A 20,582-nucleotide genomic window follows, 5' to 3' on the forward strand; every position below is an offset into this window, starting at 1 on the left:
GGGGTCATATACGCTCTGTGCGTGACATATAGCTGTACCTGCTGCAGTCTGGCATTTCGAGATACTTTCCTGTGGTATCTTAGAGCCCGTTCCCACATCCCATCTCCCATCTGGGTCCCCACCTCGCACTCCCATTCCGATCGTAGGCCTGTCAATTCCTTCCCAACCTTCAACATCACCATCTCATACAACCTAGAGATCTCATGTCCCCCTTCCGTCGTGTCGTATATCCCTTCCAGCGTAACCTCCGATTCGTCTGCCAAGGTAAATTCAGGCCATAGTTCCCGAATTTTCCTCCCCAATCTGTGGTATGTTACATATTGGCCTCCATGTAATCCAACCTCCCCGCTAAGTTCCTCAAACGCTCTGATGGCACCCTCCTGCCACACATCACCCAATGTCACCAACCCCACAGATTCCCAATAGGTCCTAATAATCCCCCTCAGCTGTCCGTCTACCCCCGCCAGGGCAACTAGTGGAATCTGCGGAGAACACGGGAGTGGGTCTCCCATCAGTTTGCATGCTCGTCTCCACATCTTCCATCCCAGCCTCACCATCGCCGGGTACTTTCTCGTAACAGTTTCTGGCAACCAAATGACTTCCTTCAGGAAAAATGGGGCACAATCATGCCCGAATAATCTAAGTTCTGGGGTCTCTTCGTCGGAAAGCCATTTGGATACAAACTGTAGTTGGCTCGCTATGTAATAAGCCTCAAAGTTTGGGAGTCTAACTCCCCCTTTTTCATGAGAGTTCTGCAACTTCCAGAGTGCTACCCTGTTTCGAGTGCCATGCCACAGGAACTCTCTGCAAACCCCATTTATTTTAGCAAAAAAACCGAATATAGGCTACTCTATCAATAATTTTAAGTAGAAAGGAGACAGTAGTAATTGGTCTATAGTTGGTAGGGCTGGCAAGGTCTGGTGTTTGTTTTTTAAGCAGGGGAAGGACCCAGGATTCTTTGAGGTTATTAGGTACTGTATTGGTTTTAAAGGAAGCGTTTATAAGCTTGGAGATAAATGGGGCAAGGACTCTAGCCGCATCCTTTATAATTTGTGCCGGGCAACTGTCGCCCTTGCAGTTAGATGGTTTTAGAGAGAGAATGATTTTTTCTGTGTCAAGAAGAGATTTCTTTAAAAGGTAAATGGTGTAGTTGTGTTACACCCTGTGTCAAGGGATGGTTGTTGCTCAGAGGGGGGCAGAGAGGCTTTTTTAATTGCTATTTTTTGTTGGAGTGTAGTTATTTTGTTTAGGAGGGCTTTTTGAATTGCAGTGCACCATGGCTTGTCCTTCAGGACTGTCTGCCGGTGGTGTTGGGGCTTCCATTTCACGTAGGATGGAGAACAGTTCCTTAGTAATGGAGATAGATTTTGCAATTCTATCATTGAATATATTTTTTATGTGTTTGTTATTTCTTTTTTGTAATATTTGGAGAGTTCTGTTAATTTATCCTTATTGACAGTAGTCGGGGAGTGGCACCAGATCATTTTCTTTTCTGTAATCTTAACTCTTTAAGTTGAGGTGTGAACCATGCGTTGAGGTGGGATTTTTGTCTGGCTTTGCGCATTTTTAGTGGGGCGGCTGCGTCCAAGGCTTGGGACATGGCAGTATTGAAGATTTCCACTAGAGATTTAGGGTCAGCATTGTTAACGTTATTCAGAGATGGGAGGAGGTGCGGTAGTTTTTCTGCTGTGATGTCCTTTTTGCTTCTTGTGGGGAGTGAGGGTGCCATCTCAATGGTTTTAGGACCGAGGATGTAGAGTGTGGCTGAGAAGGTAATGAGGTGATGGTCGGACCATAGTTGTGGTACATTATCTGTAATAATGATGTTACAGTTCGAGTCAGCCACCCAATCTAAGGTTCTTCCTTTGATGTGGGTGGGGGATAGGACTTTTTGTGAGAGTCCAAGATCTATGAGAAGTGCAGCTATAGCTTGGGTGTGTTTGTTTTCAGCTTCATTGAAGTCGAGGTCGAAATCCCCCAGTAGTAGGGTTTGTGAGTGGATTTTAGTGTTGCTAGTTATATCTGTAAGGTCCTCCTCAAAGGTTCCTAGTGGGCCAGGAGGTCTGTATATCAAGTGGATCGTTAAAGTACGGTTATTACATAGGGGAAGTTTAGCCGTGAGGACTTCACATGAGGGACATGTAGTTGGAGTGGCAAGTCTAATGGAGAGGCTAGTTTTGGCGATTATAGCTAGGCCGCCACCGCGAGAGTTAGGCCTATCCACTCTGAGTATCTGGTAGCCCTCAGGTATTGCTATCATGAGGGCAGGATCTGCCGCATCATGGAGCCAAGTTTCAGTTACGGCTAGAAGATCTAGATTCTCATTGTGCAATGTATCTGCAATTTCAGAGGCGTGGGCTACTAGGGATCTGGTGTTGATAAGTGATCCAGATAGGGATAGTGTGCCTTTATTAGTGGGGTCGGGGGGAGGTTTGGTTTCGGGTTTATTGGGACTAGAGAGGTTTTTTCTTACTATGTTGGACGTAATCTGGTTGTTGTTAGGCGTGGATAACACTGTGCGGTTGTTGGTGTTTTTAGGGTCATAGAGCCGGGATAATCTGGATCTAAGTCTCATATTTCTATCCAGAGGAGGGCGTGTTAGGGGGGTGACTAGAGACATAATGACTAGGAGGCCAAGTGTAAATACTAAAGGTAGGGTTCTCAAGTTGTCAAGCATGTTCAGGGCTATGCCGTGGGATCTCAGATGGTGTTTTGGGTCAGTTTAAGATTCACTTAGTGGGCTAGTAGCAGGTTAGTGTTGATTGTACAACAATTGTACTAGTGGGTTGGGTAGGCAAAGAAATAAGTTGCACGAGTAGGCTAGTGTCAATAGCACAGGTAGGCCAGTGTCAATAGCACAAGTGGGCCAGTATCAATTGCACAGGTGGGCCAGTATCAATTGCACAGGTGGGCCAGTATCAATTGCACAGGTGGGCCAGTATCAATTGCACAGGTGGGCCAGTATCAATTGCACAGGTGGGCCAGTATCAATTGCACAGGTGGGCCAGTATCAATTGCTTTAGGTAGGGTAGCGAGCAGATTGGATGGGTGAGTAGTATTACATATAATCAAGGCTGGGCCGGTTACATGCGGCAGTTGTGCGAGACGGTTGCATATATAACCCATAATAGGATGTGGGGTGACTATCTGGTCATACAGGAGGTAGATGGCTCTGGCATTGTTATTCGAGTTGGCAGGCAGTTCTCTTAGGATCCTTAAAGTTTAGGATTGCGAAGTTTAGGCAGTAGGGAGGAGTATGTGGCTCAACGATCATGTCCGCCCGTTGATTGCTATGGATTTGCTGGTGGGGGATCGTGGGGCCAGTTCATCGTCGTGCAAGAATGAATGATAACATTAGTGGCGAATGGGAATGGCAGGAGTGAGATGCAGGGGCTGGATCATACCTTAAGCTATTGCTGATGATAGAGACGGTGCGCATTCAAGCGCATAACAGGCGCAGTACCCCATGGCCTTGTCCAGCGGGCCTTCGCCGGAAGGGATAGAGCCGGCTTCCGCCTGCTGGTGAATCGGTGCTATTGTAAAGCACGCTTGTTGCTATGGCAACGTTGTCAGGCAGCCATGTTTGTCTGCACGATGGCCATTTTGGAGGCAGGCAACTTCGGGAATAAATAGAAGATTTCGGGCCCTTTAAGCAGGGTATGCACAACAGGCACAATGGGCGCTATATTCAGCCAGCTCACCTACTTCAGGGTTGAGGTGAGGGTGATCCTGTACACAGGATGGCAGAAGATCACCAGTGTAGATCCGCAGTCATGCCGGATGGAGCTGGAATCATTTTGGAATCCAGGTCCAAAGCCAGGGACCATCAGCTCCGCTGAGCCAACATGCAAGCCAAGAGGCCCAGAAGTCTCTGGAACCACCAAGCCGTCATGTGAGAAGACTGGAAGATTTGGCACGTGGTCGACAAGTCTGCAATCCTGTCCATCGTTAAGAACACTCTGGTACTGACAGTGTCCCAACGGAAACCCAGAAAGATGAGAGACCATCATGGATGATTTCCACCAGTTGACCGACAGCCCAAGATGGAACAGGAGCTGATGGAGTGACTGGAGATTGCTCGTAGCCGTCTGTGGGCAAGGACTGCGCAGGAGCCAATCTTCCAAGTATGGATATACATGAATGCGCTGCAGTCGGAGGAATGCTGCGATAACCAACAACTTCGTGACGACATGCAGTGCCGAGCTGAGACCAAAAGGGAGTACTCGAAACTGGAAGTGTTCCGCTCCCACAAAGAACCGCAGATATTTCCGATGCGTGCTCCGAATCAGAATGTGCATGTATGCTTCCTGGAGGTCCACCACACTGAGCCAATCGCCCTTCCGAAAAGACGCCTATTTGGCAGGGCGTGATCATCTTGAATTTCACTTGGAGCAAAGATAGATTGAACTGGGAAAGATCAAGGATAGTGCGCAGGCCAGCCTGGTTGGGTTTGGGCACTGAACAGACTGGAGTAATAGCCCTCCGCTTGCTCCCTGAGGGGAACAGTTTCCACCGCTCTGCGGTCTAGAACTTTCTGTACCTCGGCTCTGAGGGTAGACGACCCAGTCTGCTGGAAGGGAGGGTTGAATGGTGGGGAAGGGGGAGGGCAAGCGGAATCCCATCAGAGCGATGGACAAAACCCACCCATCTTGGGTGATGGTCTGCCACGCCACCAGATGACACGAGATTCGTCCTCCCACCGGAGTCTCGTGCAACCAACTAGATATATCATTTGGATGACTTGTCGGGAGGGAAACTACCTGTCCCTGGAGAGGAGGCTGCTGGCAGAGAGAATAACCGGCCACCTTGCCATTGTTTACAGCGGGGCCCGCCAACCGGAGCTTCAGATCGGCAGACGTATCGATCCTGACATCCCCTGAACCCAGAGAAGAACAGAGTTTGGGACCCTGATCTCTATATTTTTTCAGCCTTAGCTGGAGCTTTCGCCAGGACCAATAAAGACTTGGCGGTTTGGGTACTGGCCTTAGTCTTTGTGAGTTCCTCATCTGTGGAGGAATGGAACAACTCTTGCCATCAAAAGGAAGGTCTAGTACTTTGACCTGCACTTCCTTTGAGAACTTCTTCGCTTGGAGCCACGTTTGGCAGGAGATGTCGAACCCAACCAGAACGCCTCGATCAGAGGTATCCACGTGGTGTGCGGCAGCCTTCAGCAAATCCTGTGCCAACACTTAGCCTATCCGCAGGAATACTAGCTCCCTCCACAGCTTAAGATTGGCTGCTGCCAGGATGAGCTCGGTGTTAGCCTGATAAAGTTGGAGCTCCGAATTGGAAAATACTTTCTTGGAATGTCCTCCTTAGAGAGGATTTGGGCCACTGCAGTGGAGGATTCAAAGGATGGCAGGACTGGAGGGTAGCTGCTTCCACCACTGTTGACGAAGGGAACGGACAAACCGACAAGGCTATATCTTACGAGGTGTGAAGCTTGTATCGAGCGTCAAACCTCTTGTTGAGATGGAGCCCGGTATGGGGGTTTGTCCCAGACCTTATGGGTCTCAGCCAAGACGTCCTTTTGGAGGAACAGGCAGGTGTTCTCCTGTGGTGATAGAGTGAAGGCTCCAGAAAGCACCCCGTCCTGTGGAGTGGGGCCTCCGGCAAAGTAATATCAAGTAAAGCCATCATATCCAGTACATTGTCATGAAAAGCTCTAATAGAGCGGGACTGTTCACCGATGTCCTGGTCCACTTGGACCTCGTCCAGTGAAGCGGGAACAGAAGACTGATCCCCTGCACATGGTGTCTCAGGGCCTAAAGTGTGGTTTGCCCCCCCCACTCCCCCGACGTCTTTTCTATCAGGGAAAGCGGAGGCAGAGGAGGAAGGGATGGTGGAGGTCAGCAGGTAGATGTGGAGGTGGTGGCACCACCAGGACCAGTGTAGGAACAGCCGGGGTCAAAGGAGTTACAGGAGGAACTGGATATATATTTCTCTAAAAAAGGCCCTTAAAGTATGCCTTCATGGAGGCACTGGAGTTGGTAGAGGCCAATCTTGAGGGGCATACCCCCACATAGATAAGAAGTGCCGAACCAGGGGGAAGCGAGACTGTCTGAAGCAGCAGGGCCAGAGCACGCCAAGGGCGGAACAGGTTCTTGTTGGCCACATAGCGTGGAAAAGACTTCTCAGCCCCAAAAGGAATGCTCCCAGCACCAGCCGTCGTGAGGGTCGTGAAACACAGTACCTCAGCACAGATTAAGTGTTTGCAGCAGGATATCATCAGGATCTGCAGCCAAAAACCCAATCCATGAATTCCTTGTTGTGAAGGCTGAAGACCGGACACTGGAAGGGATTTTCCTGCTGGGATCAACGGGGAAGGCTCCAAGCAAGAGTTTCTTTGTGGCAGGATGCTGTTCTGTGGTTTTGGAGCCTTTTTCAGGAGTCAGGAGAAGACAGAATATTGCCAGTCGGATTCTTGTTGCTAATCTGGTCCAGCACTCTGGTGAGGAGACATTTAGGACTCGAATTAAGTATCTGGAGATACAGCAGGATGCCATCAAAGTTTCAGCGCGATACAGTATTCATAAAACAGTGAGCTGCACAATGGCTCGAGGTCCCATGGTATTGAGGTATCTCAGTCCGCAAGGTCGCTAAACTATGTGGAATGTCTCAAAATGCAGGTCTTCTTGAGTCTAGTGGATCACACAAGGCTCTGGGTCGGGATTGTCTAGTTTGAGACTCCCCCCAGGTCGCTTGGAAGGAACGGTAACAGCAGGCTCCAGTAATATAAAGCAGGCTCTCCGGTTGCTGGGAATCGTCTCAGATGGCTTTTCTTCAACTTCCTCTTTCGGATTTGGTTCCAGTGGTCGCCGACCTCTTCAGCTTCCAAGATCAGACCTTTCTACAGGCACGCAATATGCAAACCTGAGGGGGCGGCAGTCTTTTCAGGATAGCCAACCTCCCAGTTGGAACTGGATCCGAGCAGGCAGACAGGAAGACAAAGAGCTGGAGAGTTCTGGACTCCTCCCTCGCTTCCTGCCTTTACAGACACTGGAGCCTGGGCGGGATTGCCCAGGATCTCCTGCCAAAGACAAAACCCGCACAAAGGAATTTCCCACCCAGAAGAGTGGTGGGGGGGGTGGGGGGGGGGGGGGGGGCCGAGAAAGGATAAGAAACTCTAAAATGGCGAAAAAATAATACAGGGGCCATTTTGGTAAACAGGGCACCCTTGGGTGCCTTTACCCGCAGCTGTGAAAACAGCCTGCAGTGAAGCTGCACCAAATTAGTAAAAAGGTTGACTGCCACCAGCCATTTAGGTTAACTTGCCTCTAACAGAAATGTTAGTGTATCCCCTGTCTCCCTATCAATGATCACAGTATCTCCACAGCACTCCACATAGGGCGAAAAGGGGTGATGGTCTCACCAAATAAAATGTAGAGAGGATACAAATAACCGTTCTACCCTTGGGAACTGTAGTTCACACAAGGTAAGCCAAACAAAATTAAAAGTGGTGCCCAAGGGGCAACCCAGCAACAATAAGATATACGCCAAAAAGGTGTAATAGAGGATAAAACCAGGGAGGGCGGGAGGGCACTCGCAAGCGCTTCACCAAGATAGCTGCAGCTAGCGGAGTTCCTTGGTCCAACACTGCGAAGAGGAGGCTGTTTGAACTTTACACCCAAGGCACAGACAACTTTTGGTGGGGCACTTAAAAGTCTACGGGGCTCTGAGCATTTTAGGACTGTTTTGGCAACCTATCTGTATCAGCGAGATGTGGGCACCGCGGCCTGCAGAACGGCCTGAGCAAGCTGCTAAGAGCAGCGCTGGAACACGCCACGGTGCGTGGGGGCACTGTTTTCTGATGGTGAGAACAGGCGACTGCTGGTAACCGCGCTGGACGTGACTATCTAGCAGATTCGACACAAGGACCGACAGTGGTTGAGTGGCGTTCAGCTCCGCCGCCCTTACCCCCCGACATTGGTGAGGCCTGCGAGCCTGTGGCAGTGATCAAGGTTAGTATAGGATGTTCCGCCTGCGGTGAACCAGGGGCTCCTCTCCGACCTGTGAATTGGGAGCAGCTAGTGTGAGGCCCGAGGATGTGGGGGACTGCCAGGCCCCCTTGTGTGCATCCCAAGCTGCGCTAGAGGAGTGGTGCAACGACTGACAACACTGTCCCACTTGGAGATTGGTGGTAGGTGCTGATGAACGATTTGTGGTCGTGGGGCACAGTCAATGCAGCACTGCGCCATGTGGGTCACTGTTGTATCAAGTTCTTGATTCTTGGCTTTGCCGTCACTTGCGAGTAGGCGGCGTCCGGCCGAGCATGCAAGGACTTCCTTGGTGGATGGTGGGGCCCCTACATGGAACTGAGCTGTCCACTCCCTACTAGAAGAGAGTGAACCTGCTTTGTGCCCCAGCTGGGATAGGTGATACGGCGGGGAGCCTGTCTACTGTGGGGGCGCTGGTGCTTCTGCGTGTGGATATGTCGCGCTGCTTGGTGCTTCTTTACGCATCGGGGTTGAACCATACATGGCAAAGGTTAACAAGCAGCAGTCCTACTTGCCGTTTTCTCACAAGGAGTGCCCGACTACTGGAGGGAAGATGACATTGCCCCGAATGCCATGCATTACTTACCGTATTAGCATTTCTGATGATTGTATCTGCTTAGATTCACATGCTGTGCATATAGTTTGACATCTAGTGGTAATCGCAGAGTATTACATCTCGTCTTTCGAGGATCGAAAGGGGACGTGGACATGGGCGTGCCTGTAACACCATCCCTAGTGTAACATGTAGTGTACCCAAAATCCCTCACGCGTCAAGGTCCCTTCTATTGTATTTTTTCTGCTGTGAGGGATCCTTATGACTAAAGTAACTGAGTACAAAGCGAGAGAGAAGAAGTAGTAAGATATCTATGTTCCTTCCATCCGAGCGGGGAGGAAGGGTGGGCGCATGTGAATCTAAGCAGATACAATCATCAGAAATGCTATTACCGTAAGTAATGCATTTCTTCTGATGCTTGTGAATCTGCTTAGAATCACATGCTGTGCATAGACCATCAAGCAGTACCCAGAGTTGGTGGTGAGGCGTGAGAATGAAGAGTAGTGCTGCTTGTCCCACCTGAGAATCAGACCCAGAGTGAGTGTCTAGGCGATAGTATCCAGCTCAGGAACAGAGAGGGAGGTGGCCGATTGTATGCAGGTGTGCTGATCCAGGTGCGAGCAATTAGCCTGCCTCTGTGCTGGGCGGTATAAAAGCTGCTGCCTGCAGGAGCTCAGTCTCTTGCATTAAGAGTCCTTCCTGCACCTTTTTGCTTCGAGCTACGGATCTTGAATGCGGCTCCTCCTTACTCCGGCTTTGAATCCAGTGCCCTGCCGGGCTCTCTACATTGCAGCTGATCACGCTCTGCTGCTTTCCAGCCTCCGCCTTTGCCCATCGGGGTTTCTGCCTTGCAGCCGATCACGCTCAGCTGCTACCTTCCGCCCTGGTCTTCCAGGCTCCTGCCCTGCAGCCTGCCTCACTCTGGCTGCCTACAGTCCTTGTCCTCTGGGCTCCCTGCTCTGCAGCCTCCCTTACTCAGGCTGCCTACAGCCCTTGTCCTCTGGGCTCCCTACCTTGCAGCTTACAGTCCTCTGCAGCCTTCTGCTCCTCAGCGGCCCTGCTCCTCTGTGCTTACTCCTTGCTGCCGGTCCTTCTGGCTCCTTGCCGCGCAGCCCGCTTCTCTCTGCTGCCAACAGCCCTTGTACTTGGGCCTTCCTACCTTGCAGCCGATCACGCTCTGCTACTTGCTATCTACAGCCTTTGTCCGCTGGGTTCTCAGCCTGGCAGCCCTCTACAGTACTCTGCAGCCTTCTACGGTCAGCGGCCCTGCCCCCCCAGGGCTCACTCCTTGCTGCCCGGCCCTTCTGGGCTCTGTGCCGTGCAGCCTGCTTTACTCCGCTGCCCTAAACCCTTTCCCTCTGGGCTCCCTACCTTACAGCCCTGCTCCTGTGGGCTTGCTCATTGCTTTCCTGCTCCTCTGAGCACTCAACCTTGTTCCATACCGTCCTCTGCTATCCAATCCTGTTAGAAAACTAGCAGAAGGAAACAAAGGGAAAGTTGTATATCAACTTCCTTTTCCTGGATTTGTCTGTAAGTATCTTCTCTTGTACTGTTTGTAGACCCTTTTGTACAGAGCTTGTCTGTTGGTTTCCATCAGGCAACCTCTGCCCCTTCCCTTGTCTCGTTTTTACCATAGACACCCATAGCTGTTGTTCCAAGCCATGAGCAAACAGCGTGGGCCTCTGTGATAGCAAACTGTGCAGAAGGCTAGAGTTTTTTCCTAAGGTCCGTGGAATACTCTTTTCCTATATCTGCATACACCCCTAGAGGGAATCCATTCTGTTGTACCTTATTCCTTGCTACACTTGCCTACTCTTCGTTCTCATTACTTTCAGCTGTGTGTGTACTTATTCTGTCCACCTTACTTCGGCACAACCACCCTAAACCCTTCCTGGGTGTCCTGTGCCTCTCTTAACAGAGTGCCATCTGTGACAACAGGTCATAGTCTAGGGCTTTTTACCAGTCACCCAATAAAGAACACCATTACAAGCACACACCCTAAAAGGGTCAGTAGAGGCAGCCGACCAACAGTCCTCCCTTTCCCATCACCAGTTACCTGGACAGTCTAGAAACTTGAGCCAAAACACATGGGGAGGAGTGGGGCCTTGAGACAATCTCACATCGAGGATCAGACTAGGAGCCAAACCAATGAAGCCCTACACTATCCTCCTCACATTTCTTTAAGAAATGTACCCCTCTCTCCCTCAGGAGTACTTCCACAGAAGCAAAGTCTATCACAGAGGATCACAAATGGAAACTCATCGGCCAACAGCGTGCAGATTCACAGCAAAGAAGATCACCACCACACACCACATCCAATGCACAAGAAAAACACTGCTATTCACAAGAAAGCAGGCAGTGAACTGATATGTATAAACGAGTAGCCAGAAAATAACTGAACATATCAAGGTAGCCCACTACCTTATTACTGATGAAGAATCCCAAAACCACTATAATGAAATACATAATCATTAAGTAAACAGTGTAACCTATATTTGTGTTGGTCACAATCCACTTTTAACACTAGAAACAACTTCTAGGTGTCTCCAATGTACACCAAACTATTTCTGAATAGCTGCGTATTCAAGTCAAATTACATGTAAATATTTAATAAACTGGCCATCCATAAAAAAAAAGTTAATCTTGGTATTTTACACATACAAAAACAAGCAAATTAAGGATTCGGCTCCAATTGACCATTAGGCTTTTATGCTGCTATGCAAGAAGAGAACATGAAATCTGAATTAAGCCAATGTTGGTGGATTCCATTTATAATCTTGATCATTGTTTTTTCTCAGACTTTATTAGATTATTTAAAGAGCCTCCTTTTAATCACAATATAAAAAACAGCAATTCTAAAGTAGAACTTACCGACTCCAACCCCATCTTTGACGAGTACTGTACAGTGCTGCTCCCAGCAGCTGCGGCAGAACTGGTGCTGGCAAGTTAAAGAGAGCAAATTCTCCTTTCGGACTAGCTGCATGCACACTGCGCAGTGATGCGAGGAGGAATGTACCATAATCTGGAAAATAAATCATAGTTAAAACTCAAATGTTTATGAACGTATGGTAAAAATCAAATTTACAGTAGCAATATATAGCCACTAAGCGCTTGTTAAATAGACATCTGCCATTCCCAACAATTAAACAGAACGCAAAAGTGCAAATCAGACAGCGTAGATGGTTGTGCTGTATTGAAACAGCGTATGCTGTTCTGTGTTTCAATGGTTGTGCTGTATTGAAACAGCGTATGCTCTTCTGTGTTTCAATGGTTGTGCTGTATTGAAACAGCGTATGCTCTTCTGTGTTTCAATGGTTGTGCTGTATTGAAACAGCGTATGCTCTTCTGTGTTTCAATGGCGCTCTGTTGAGGCACTTACAACAATTTCTGAAGACTTGGGATCCCCAGCACTTTAACAAAAGCAGGCCTTCATAGTGAAGGATCAAACTCAAGACCCTCTGCATCATCCACAAGGCATTCTGGGGCCTGGAGGCGGCTACATCCAACTCTCCCCCAAATAACTCCCGGCTAGAGCTCTTCGGTCGTCTAGCTCCAACTCTCTGCAGATCCGATGTTTTTCCAAGCAGAGAGTGAGGGGAGGGTAGGAGGGGGTAGATCTCCATCTTCGGCAGGAGCTTCCCTCTGGTATAGCCTCCCTGCCTCTCAGACTGGAGCTAGATCTCCTTAAGTTCCAGAAGCAGCTCAAGACCCTGCTTTTCTCTACCTCCTTCCCTCTCGCGCTCCCTTGCTAATGCCCCCTTTGTCTGCAGAGACTGGTGGCCTGGTCCCTTATGAATCTTACATGGCACCAGGCCCACACGTCCAGTCTACCTCTGTCCCCCGCCCATCCTAGCTACCCAGCACTGCAACCTCCCTGAGGGTTGGGGCACCTCCCTGAGGGTTGGGGCCCCTCCCAAGTCCAGGCCACCCCTCCCAAGTCCAGGCCACCCCCCTCCCTGCACTTGACAGTGTTCCCCGTCATCTCCTGGCACTTACACTCCCCGCCCCCCCCTTCTCAGTTGGCCATCGCTGAGCCCTCCTTCCCCACCCCACTCATGCTCCTCTTGCTGCTGGCAATTGCACATTCCGAATGACAAGGCCTAGTAGGACCATTATGGTCTTTTTTCCTCCATGTGACCCCCCCCTCCCTTTTTCTCCCATCTTGTGGCACCTGGAACTCCTGTGTATAGGCGCCTTATAAATCTGCGATAAAAAATAAATAAATAAAGGCTGCCTGTTATATCAAATTTTAGGATACAATTATGGAGTCGGTGCATAATTTAAGAGGCAGTGGAGTAATCTTTTAGTATACATGGTGGACGGGGCTTGCAAAACAGCATAACTAAAAATGTATATTGTATACACTCCAGAGATCAAATTAACCACAATGAAATTGTACTTTAAACTGCTTACAATATTCATACATTGCCAAAACAAGGGCCTGTGAGTAAGGGTGTGGGCGAGGGGAAGGGACTGGGGAATTTGGCCAATATGTTACGATTCAGATATTTCTCGAGTCTTTAAAGTTTAGCTATCCCAGTTAAATAATATTACAATATTTAAACGCCAAAAGGGTAGGCAACCCATGCAGTAACCCAACCCCTTTAGGAGTAATACATCTCTGAGATGGGCGTCTGATATTTTGTACACGGGTAGATGCTTCCCAGAGACATGGATCCAGTCAATAGTGGTTGGCAGGTGGAGGGCTGGAGGGAGTGGGCTGTTTGTTCAGACAGCAGCCCTAACCACCAGCACCTCTGTCATGGAGAGGAAGCTAGCTCATCTCATGAAATATGTGGCTTTGCATAGCATAATATCACAGTCCATCAGCCAATTGTTGCAGATTTTGGGCACATCTGCATAAATCTGACTAGATTTGATGGTGTTCCAGAAGCAGTGCCTGGAACAGCCAATAGCGCAGATTCCTAGTAGATGTCCGCTAGCCCCAATAGTGTGCGTCAGAAAGCTAACTTTCAAGGTTGTAGTCAGTTCTCCATACATTCCTGGATGGGGTTTGTACCCCTAGGGTCATATTTATTTCTTTTGAAGATTTTTTAATGGACCAAAGAATTGAAGACAAGCTATGTTAGAAGATGTAACCATTCCTTTGCAGGGGACAATGGCCCTGTTCCAGTAGCCAGCGGTAAACTATCTGATGTGTTCATAGCAAAAGGTGATTTTAGCAACGTTTGATACCTTTTCAAATAAGAGTCTGGTGCCAGTCAAAGTAAGTACTCAATCACACACAAGGCCCAGGATTGCCCCTGCTATTTGATTGCGGATACATGATATCAAACAAACCAGGGCCTGGAGGCGGGGAGGGAGTTAGAGTTATTACCCAGAAGTCAAGGCTGGTACGTGAAGAAATTCACATCCACCAGTCGTCTAAGTCACTAAAATCGGTTACAGGAAGGATTTGGAGGCGCAACAAGGATTTAAAGATGGCTTAAGGTGACAAATGAGCTTTCCAGGTTTTACATTAAGGGAAGTAATCGCCCAATTGGAGCCATAGGTGGATGATTGTTAGAAAATGCTTCATAGTTAATAAGTTTAGTTTCAGAAAGGGCAATCCACAGGACCTCGCGTCCTTTTACCCGACTCACTAAAGGTTAAGTGTGGATGTGCAGTCAAGGATACACACAGAGCAGCTGGCATCGCTTCTCGAGGACTCTGAAATCTCTATGCATCAATACATGGGTAATACTCATTAACACCTAAAAGTCAGTGTTATCCAGGGCATCTTAAATCTCCAGAATTGCCTCGTCTCCTTCCAGGCCTGAAGGATATGCACATAACAGATTGATGACCAAGTAGGACTAAGTCAATCTTTGTAGGATTGCAAACAAAGGGGGGTCTGGGAATCTCTCTACCAGCACGAACACAGCCCAATGACCTGTTCTTGGGTGAATAACCCCTGGGAGAGACTCTACCAAGTCTTTAGCTCACTGTCCTTTTCACAGAGAATAAATGTCCCCGCATATCAGCCTTTGTCCTGCCCAGGGGCAGTCCAGCGCCGAAATGCTAGGCAATTCTCCTCTGAACAAGAGTACCATCAGTAACCCCATACACGTGTTTCAGCCTTGTTGAGCATCAACAGTGAGGTGAAACTGTTGCCTCTCTAAGGACAGTGAGCAAGGGGTCCACGTCTGGATTGCCCTGTTAACTTAGGGTGAAACCCAAAGTTAATGTATGCAAACAAAGGGGGGTCTGGGAATCTCTCTACCAGCACGAACACAGCCCAATGACCTGTTCTTGGGTGAATAACCCCTGGGAGAGACTCTACCAAGTCTTTAGTAGGATTGAGCTTGAAGGCAAGCGTCCCCAACCAGCACGATCCTCCCCGCAATGAGAGACAATGAAGGACTCTCCCAAGTCGGGACTAAAGCCAAGACAGAGTGCGGGTGAGCGTAAATGGGAGTTTATCAATCAGGATAGGGCATGCAAAGAACTCTGCAAACTCTGAGAGCGCTCTGTCTGACAATAGCAAAGACAGGCGTATATATTTACAAACAACGTCATAAGAACCTACATACCATAGGGGGCACAAGTTCAATGGGATTGGGTGGCGATGACTAGCTATAGGTGCTGCTGCGATGTGGTTGGCCTTGGCTGGAGGACGTCACTGGTCAGCCTCGTGGGTTGGGCTGGGCCTGGCAGGTCAGCTGAGTTCATCCGGGCGGTGTTGTTGTGCCATTGTGGCCAGTGTCAGAGATGAATGTCTTTTCCTGACTTATTTGCCCTATGCCATGCACACCGCAGTCATTCAGTCATTGCAATATTATCTTCTTTAGTAAATCTTCCAATAGGTTATTCTACAGGTTAATGCAACACAGGAGGAATGCACCTTGTGAGGGGTCTGATGGTAATACGTCAGGACATGGTTACCAGTGTCCTGTTGACCGGTGCCATAGGTCGAGGTGCTAAGTTTCAGGGCATGGGACGGGCGGTACATGTCTTTCTGTCTTGTTAGAAGTTGTTATGAATGTGCCGCTGTGTGTTGCCACAGTATTGGGTGTCCTAATTGCACAGGGCCATAAGTCTAAGATGATCCGGTGGGTTGTGGGGTTTACGAGGGGGCGCCTTTGGATTTGTGTATTCAGGCAGAGGTTTACTGCTGTGCTGTAAATAATGCAGGTGGCGGGCCGTGGCCTTGGGTGCTGCAGAGGGGACTACAAATCTTTGAAGCGGCTCCAGTCTGGTTGGGGGAGGTGGAGCAGCGCGGCGCGGGCCTCTGCTCCCTTGTTTGGCAGTCTTCGCAGGGTGGGAGGGGGAATGGCCTTGCACATATTCACAAAAGGTATCTTCCTCGTATGTTGCCGACTTTAGGTGAAAACATCACAAACATTTGAACACTCTATAATACTTATTTGAATCACTCGAAGACGTACATTTCAACTTTGCTAAATGTTTCTCAAATACAGCCAGTCTGAGCACCTTATTCGTACACTATGTTTTAACAATTACAGCATTTAGTTATATGCATATACATTTTGCAGTAAGTGAGGTAGTAGCGAGGTTGGTGGAGCACATAGAAAATGACTCGCCACCATACATGGCGGTAGTAGCACAAAAGGGGCTTAGACACATACGCATGACACGTGTATTCGCGCGCGTCCTTCACATGGGCCCTCTGTATGAGTACATTCGCCTTCCATTGTACTCTAGCAGCATTAGTTCGGTTATGGTGCGGGTCCACGGGGTGTAAGCTTCTCATGAATGCACATAATGAACAGTCCCCTGGAAGGCTTCTTAATTGTTAGCACCCAACTGCAGTGGTGGGGGTTCTTTATTGCTATTATCGTGTGAGCATGCATTCTACCATGTTTATATATTTTACAGGTTTCCTAAATAGAAGAAGCTTTGTGGAGAAATGCACACTTTGCAAGTAGTCCTGGCATTAATATTCGGGAATTTTCTGCTGTCATCCGATGACCATTTTACAGTTCTCTCCATCGCCCAGGCCTTGCTGACCGGGTCATGCTAGGGGCAATGATACACTGCGGAAGGTGAAATGTTACAATGTTAGTATCTTATGCTAGCTCATGTCCGTCTTGTTCGTGGGAACGGGCTCACAGCGGATCTACCAGGGTGCTGCGGTAACAGGGATAACTGAAACTCTCCGAGGGTGGGGGCCGCGCTACAGTGCGCTGAGCTCACACCATCTTTATTAGACAAAATGGTTTCTGAGGCCTAGCTAAATTCAATACGTGTGGGCAATGTCTTCAGCAGGTGAGCCCTCCACCACCTGGGCGCTGGTGGTAAGGAGGGGACGCCCGACGGGCCATGGCCCTCACCTGGGGTGGGGATGTAGGCAAGGGGGGTCTTTTGGACCTCTCCTCCCCTACAAGCTTCAAAGCAGTATATTATTCATGGGTGACTAAATGGCATGCGCATGCCTTCCCACCTCACATGACCCAGACTGCTAAATCGCTCTGGTCCACTCTAGACTGCACACTCTCGGACAACAGATAACAAAAAGGCCCAAACTGATGGTACCAGTTAACCTTCCTCCCGAAAAAAAAAGTCTTCTTTGCACCTGAGGACTTCAGAACCACAGTCCAGTACCTGGTAATCTGACACATCAATAGGGGAAACGCCCACATAATCGTGTTTAAATGACCTACTTCAGCACCAATGATTTTTATGCTGAAGGATAGAAAGCTAGAATCATACGACAGAACGGTCAGGGAGAGATCAGGATGGAAGAAGGAGGATATGTCAATATCTTGGCCTGCAAAGTCACAGGCAGTAATGGATCACCGACAAGGAATAGATCGGAAGGGAACTGGGGTTTCTAAATAGCCCACTAACCCAAAAGCTCAAACCTCTGCAAACCTATCTCACCCAAAAATCCATACAACCACCCTCTCACACAGCAATCCGCACGCACTTCACCACATTGCAACAAGCAATCAACACAAACCCCAGCAATTGCACACGAGGTCTCACATAGATCAGATATTCGCACCAAAGCTCGGCGCACAGTGAAAACCGAACTAAAGCTGCCAACAGGACAACAGTACACCCTCACACTTTCCTACTCCCTCTCCACACGACTAACCACCGCCTCCCCCACCTTCTTGTTTGCATATTCACTTGAGAGCCTGGGCACCAATTCTGTTCGTGACAGAGCGCGGTACAAATACCTTTAACATTAACATGGTTGAACAGAGGCTTTGTGTCAAATCCTGAGGGCCACGTGGATTAGTATACCTCCGTCCCCAAGCACCAGTCAGAGAGGGGCAAAGTACTCGCTGACCGGTTATTGGAGCCACAGGTGGGGGTAAACAGGAAACTCCAGGTCCGGGTGGCTGCAAAGAAAATACCAGGTTAGCTAATGGCTACACGGTATTCACAACAAGCATAAACAAATAATAAGGAAGACCTACCCTGGAGGTGAATGATGAGTGACTTGAACCTAAGTGAATTTTCCCCCAAGGGTCAGATGAGTAGTGCAGAGGGGATAACGGGACCACGGGATCTGAAGGGAGAGGAGAGGGTTTGATTGTAGGTGCACAGTTCTTGACAAAGTTCCAAGAGTTCAAACAAAAGGTAGCCGAAGGTTTATCAAGCGCCAAATCCAAAGGTCAATCCATAAACAATCCAAGAAAACAGTTAAAAGTTCAGATAATCCAGTTATACAGGTCAGAAGAAATCCAAGCGCCAAAATTTGAGGGCAATCCAGAAGAAAAACGAAGTCCAAAATCCAAGAAATTCGATAAGCATGAAATTCAAAACGCAGGAAATCGCTAAACGCCGAGAGATCAGCTGAGAAGCAATGTGTGCAAAGGCCAAGCCCCTTTTATTGCAGTCTTCCTGATTCGTTGGCCAATCGGGGACGATTTCCTGGTCACGTGATCCACTGGTTCATTTGGTGCCTGTTTCCTGGAAACCATGTCACATGACCCCTTCTTCGTGACGATCCGCATCGAGCGGAGGACCGCAGTGTGGAGTGGTGATCCCCTCCGCGCCTGCAGTCTCCAAGGCAATCCCCACTGTAGGCATGGAAATCGACGCCAGGGATGCCTCAGAGTGTAGCGTCCCACTAACGATCGAGCAGAGGTGATCGCGGGAGGGGTCCATGTTTCTCTCCGCCGCCTGCATATCACCCGGTCGTGATTGGGTGAGTCTGAAAGCATGACACTTTGCTTCTGCTATATGCAACGTCAAAGGTTTCTGGTGACTGCCCATTTACACATGGGGGTTAAAGAAAACCTTGCTTCAGCAAAAATAGTTAGCATTACATTACAGGCGATTCTATCTTTAAGGGGTGGAGAATTCTGAGAAAGTCTTAAGTGCTTACAACAGTACCTGTGTTCAGTTTGCAGTGCCTTAAGGGTAGGGTATTTATGACTTGTCAAAATCCAAAAGTTAACAAGGAAAAATAAATCTTGCAGTTTGAGAAAAGGAGAAGCCAACCTGTAGGCCAGGGGCTAAACATTTCAAGCTACTAGCTAGACACAAAAAGTCACTTGTTATCTCAATCTACATACAAAGCACACCATATTCATAAAGAGTCAATAACCACTGCCCGATACCTAGTGGCAACTGCACATTTAGAGACCGGTTCTAGTCAGTCAACAAGCCATGTTTGTGCAAGTTTTCACTTTCCTATGTGCGCAAAGTTAGACTATGGGACAAAGCCAGTTGGCAAGGCAACGGTTATGAAGTGAAGAAGCTGTCCAAGACATGTTTCGATGCCAAAGGAGCATGCAGAAAGTTCCATCCCAGGAGGCAGGTGCAAGGATCCTAGACAATATCTCCAGACTGAGGAAAGATGACCCATGTGTTGGAGGTCAATGAAACTACTTCTGATATTGCGATTGCAGCAGCTATGCAAAGAGTGCAGGCGGCGACAGAGGGGTGCAGGAGCAGACAAGATAATTATGTACTAGGCATTCGTCTCCGACACTACCTTCTGCTGGCGAGTAACAGGAAAGCCAGGGACACAGAAAAGGCAACTCTGTTTAATGGCATTTTGATAAGGCCCAAAGTGCAGAATCAAACAACCCAATGGCTTGTAATGTAACAAAAGGGTGCACATGTGTGGTTCCCCTATTTTACACGAGTAAGCTGGGGGTCTTGCAGGTTTGTTGCTACCAGACTGAGTAAGCATCAGCATTTCATAAGCCTATTCCCATACAGATCATGGAGATTGGAATGCACATCCAAAAATTTGCCTCACCTCCAATCAGGAGTGGTCATCACATTTGAACTACAGACATATCGAGCTTGTTTCCATGCTTGCCGGGTAAACACAGCTTTTGTTGCGATATCTCATAGGACTGCTAAATCCAGGCTACCATTTTAATGGGGATATACAGAACAAGCCCTGGTTTACTGATCCCAAATAGTTGTAAAGTTGGTAGGTTCCATGTTGTGGCAAACCGCTGCCATCAGCCAGTGAGTACACACAAGCACAGTGGAGCGATTGGCTCCGGCAAACACTACATGGTGCTTTTGAGACACTGACTGAGAGTCTTATGGATGCCCAGACACAATTACAGGCTCTGTGTTTAAGTGATATTTAATTCATTTTTAAAAATACTACTAAATAGAAGGTTAGAAGTTTTAAAAACACTGCTTCTGCTTCGATTGTTGTCATCTCCAACTTGGTCAACGTCTCATGATGTTGAATCCTGTGGTAATGTAGAAGTTGCCAGATATGATGTCAAGAGGTGCGTTTGCATCATCTTTATTATCAGAATGTTTGGCAATGGTGTACCAGATGCTGAATTTCAGAATCAGACAGGAAACCTGCATTATCACTACCAGACATGCTACCTGCAGTGTTTGATTAAGTGGATTTAACTACCAGTAGTAGCAAGCACTGGAAAAATACTTGTGGCTTTTATTTTCTGAATAAGTGGCTGCTGACCACGGACATATATGTTTTGTGTACTGAATTTAAAAATGTGTGGGACCAAGATCACCCAATTTTGTCAAGGACATTTGACTACATACCCACAAGACCACATTTGGCAGAGGAGTGGGCAGTGGGCCTGAGCCTGCCTAAACTACCTAAACTAAGT

The 20,582-nt window shown here is 48.4% G+C and overlaps 1 protein-coding gene across 3 annotated transcripts in view; it reads right to left on the reverse strand.

Annotated features, from left to right (window-relative positions):
* The window catches only part of ARIH2 (ariadne RBR E3 ubiquitin protein ligase 2), a 676,612-nt gene that overhangs the window by 491,568 nt on the left and 164,462 nt on the right, over nucleotides 1–20,582 (reverse strand). For all 3 annotated transcript variants that reach the window (XM_069643320.1, XM_069643318.1, XM_069643319.1), the window contains exon 5: nucleotides 11,422–11,572. In XM_069643320.1, the coding sequence (XP_069499421.1) occupies nucleotides 11,422–11,572 (151 nt within the window). The remainder of the gene's footprint in view (nucleotides 1–11,421; nucleotides 11,573–20,582) is intronic.

Source organism: Ambystoma mexicanum, chromosome 2p (genome assembly GCF_040938575.1).
Source record: "Ambystoma mexicanum isolate Mex_15411 chromosome 2p, UKY_AmexF1_1, whole genome shotgun sequence".
Lineage (NCBI taxonomy): Eukaryota > Metazoa > Chordata > Amphibia > Caudata > Ambystomatidae > Ambystoma > Ambystoma mexicanum.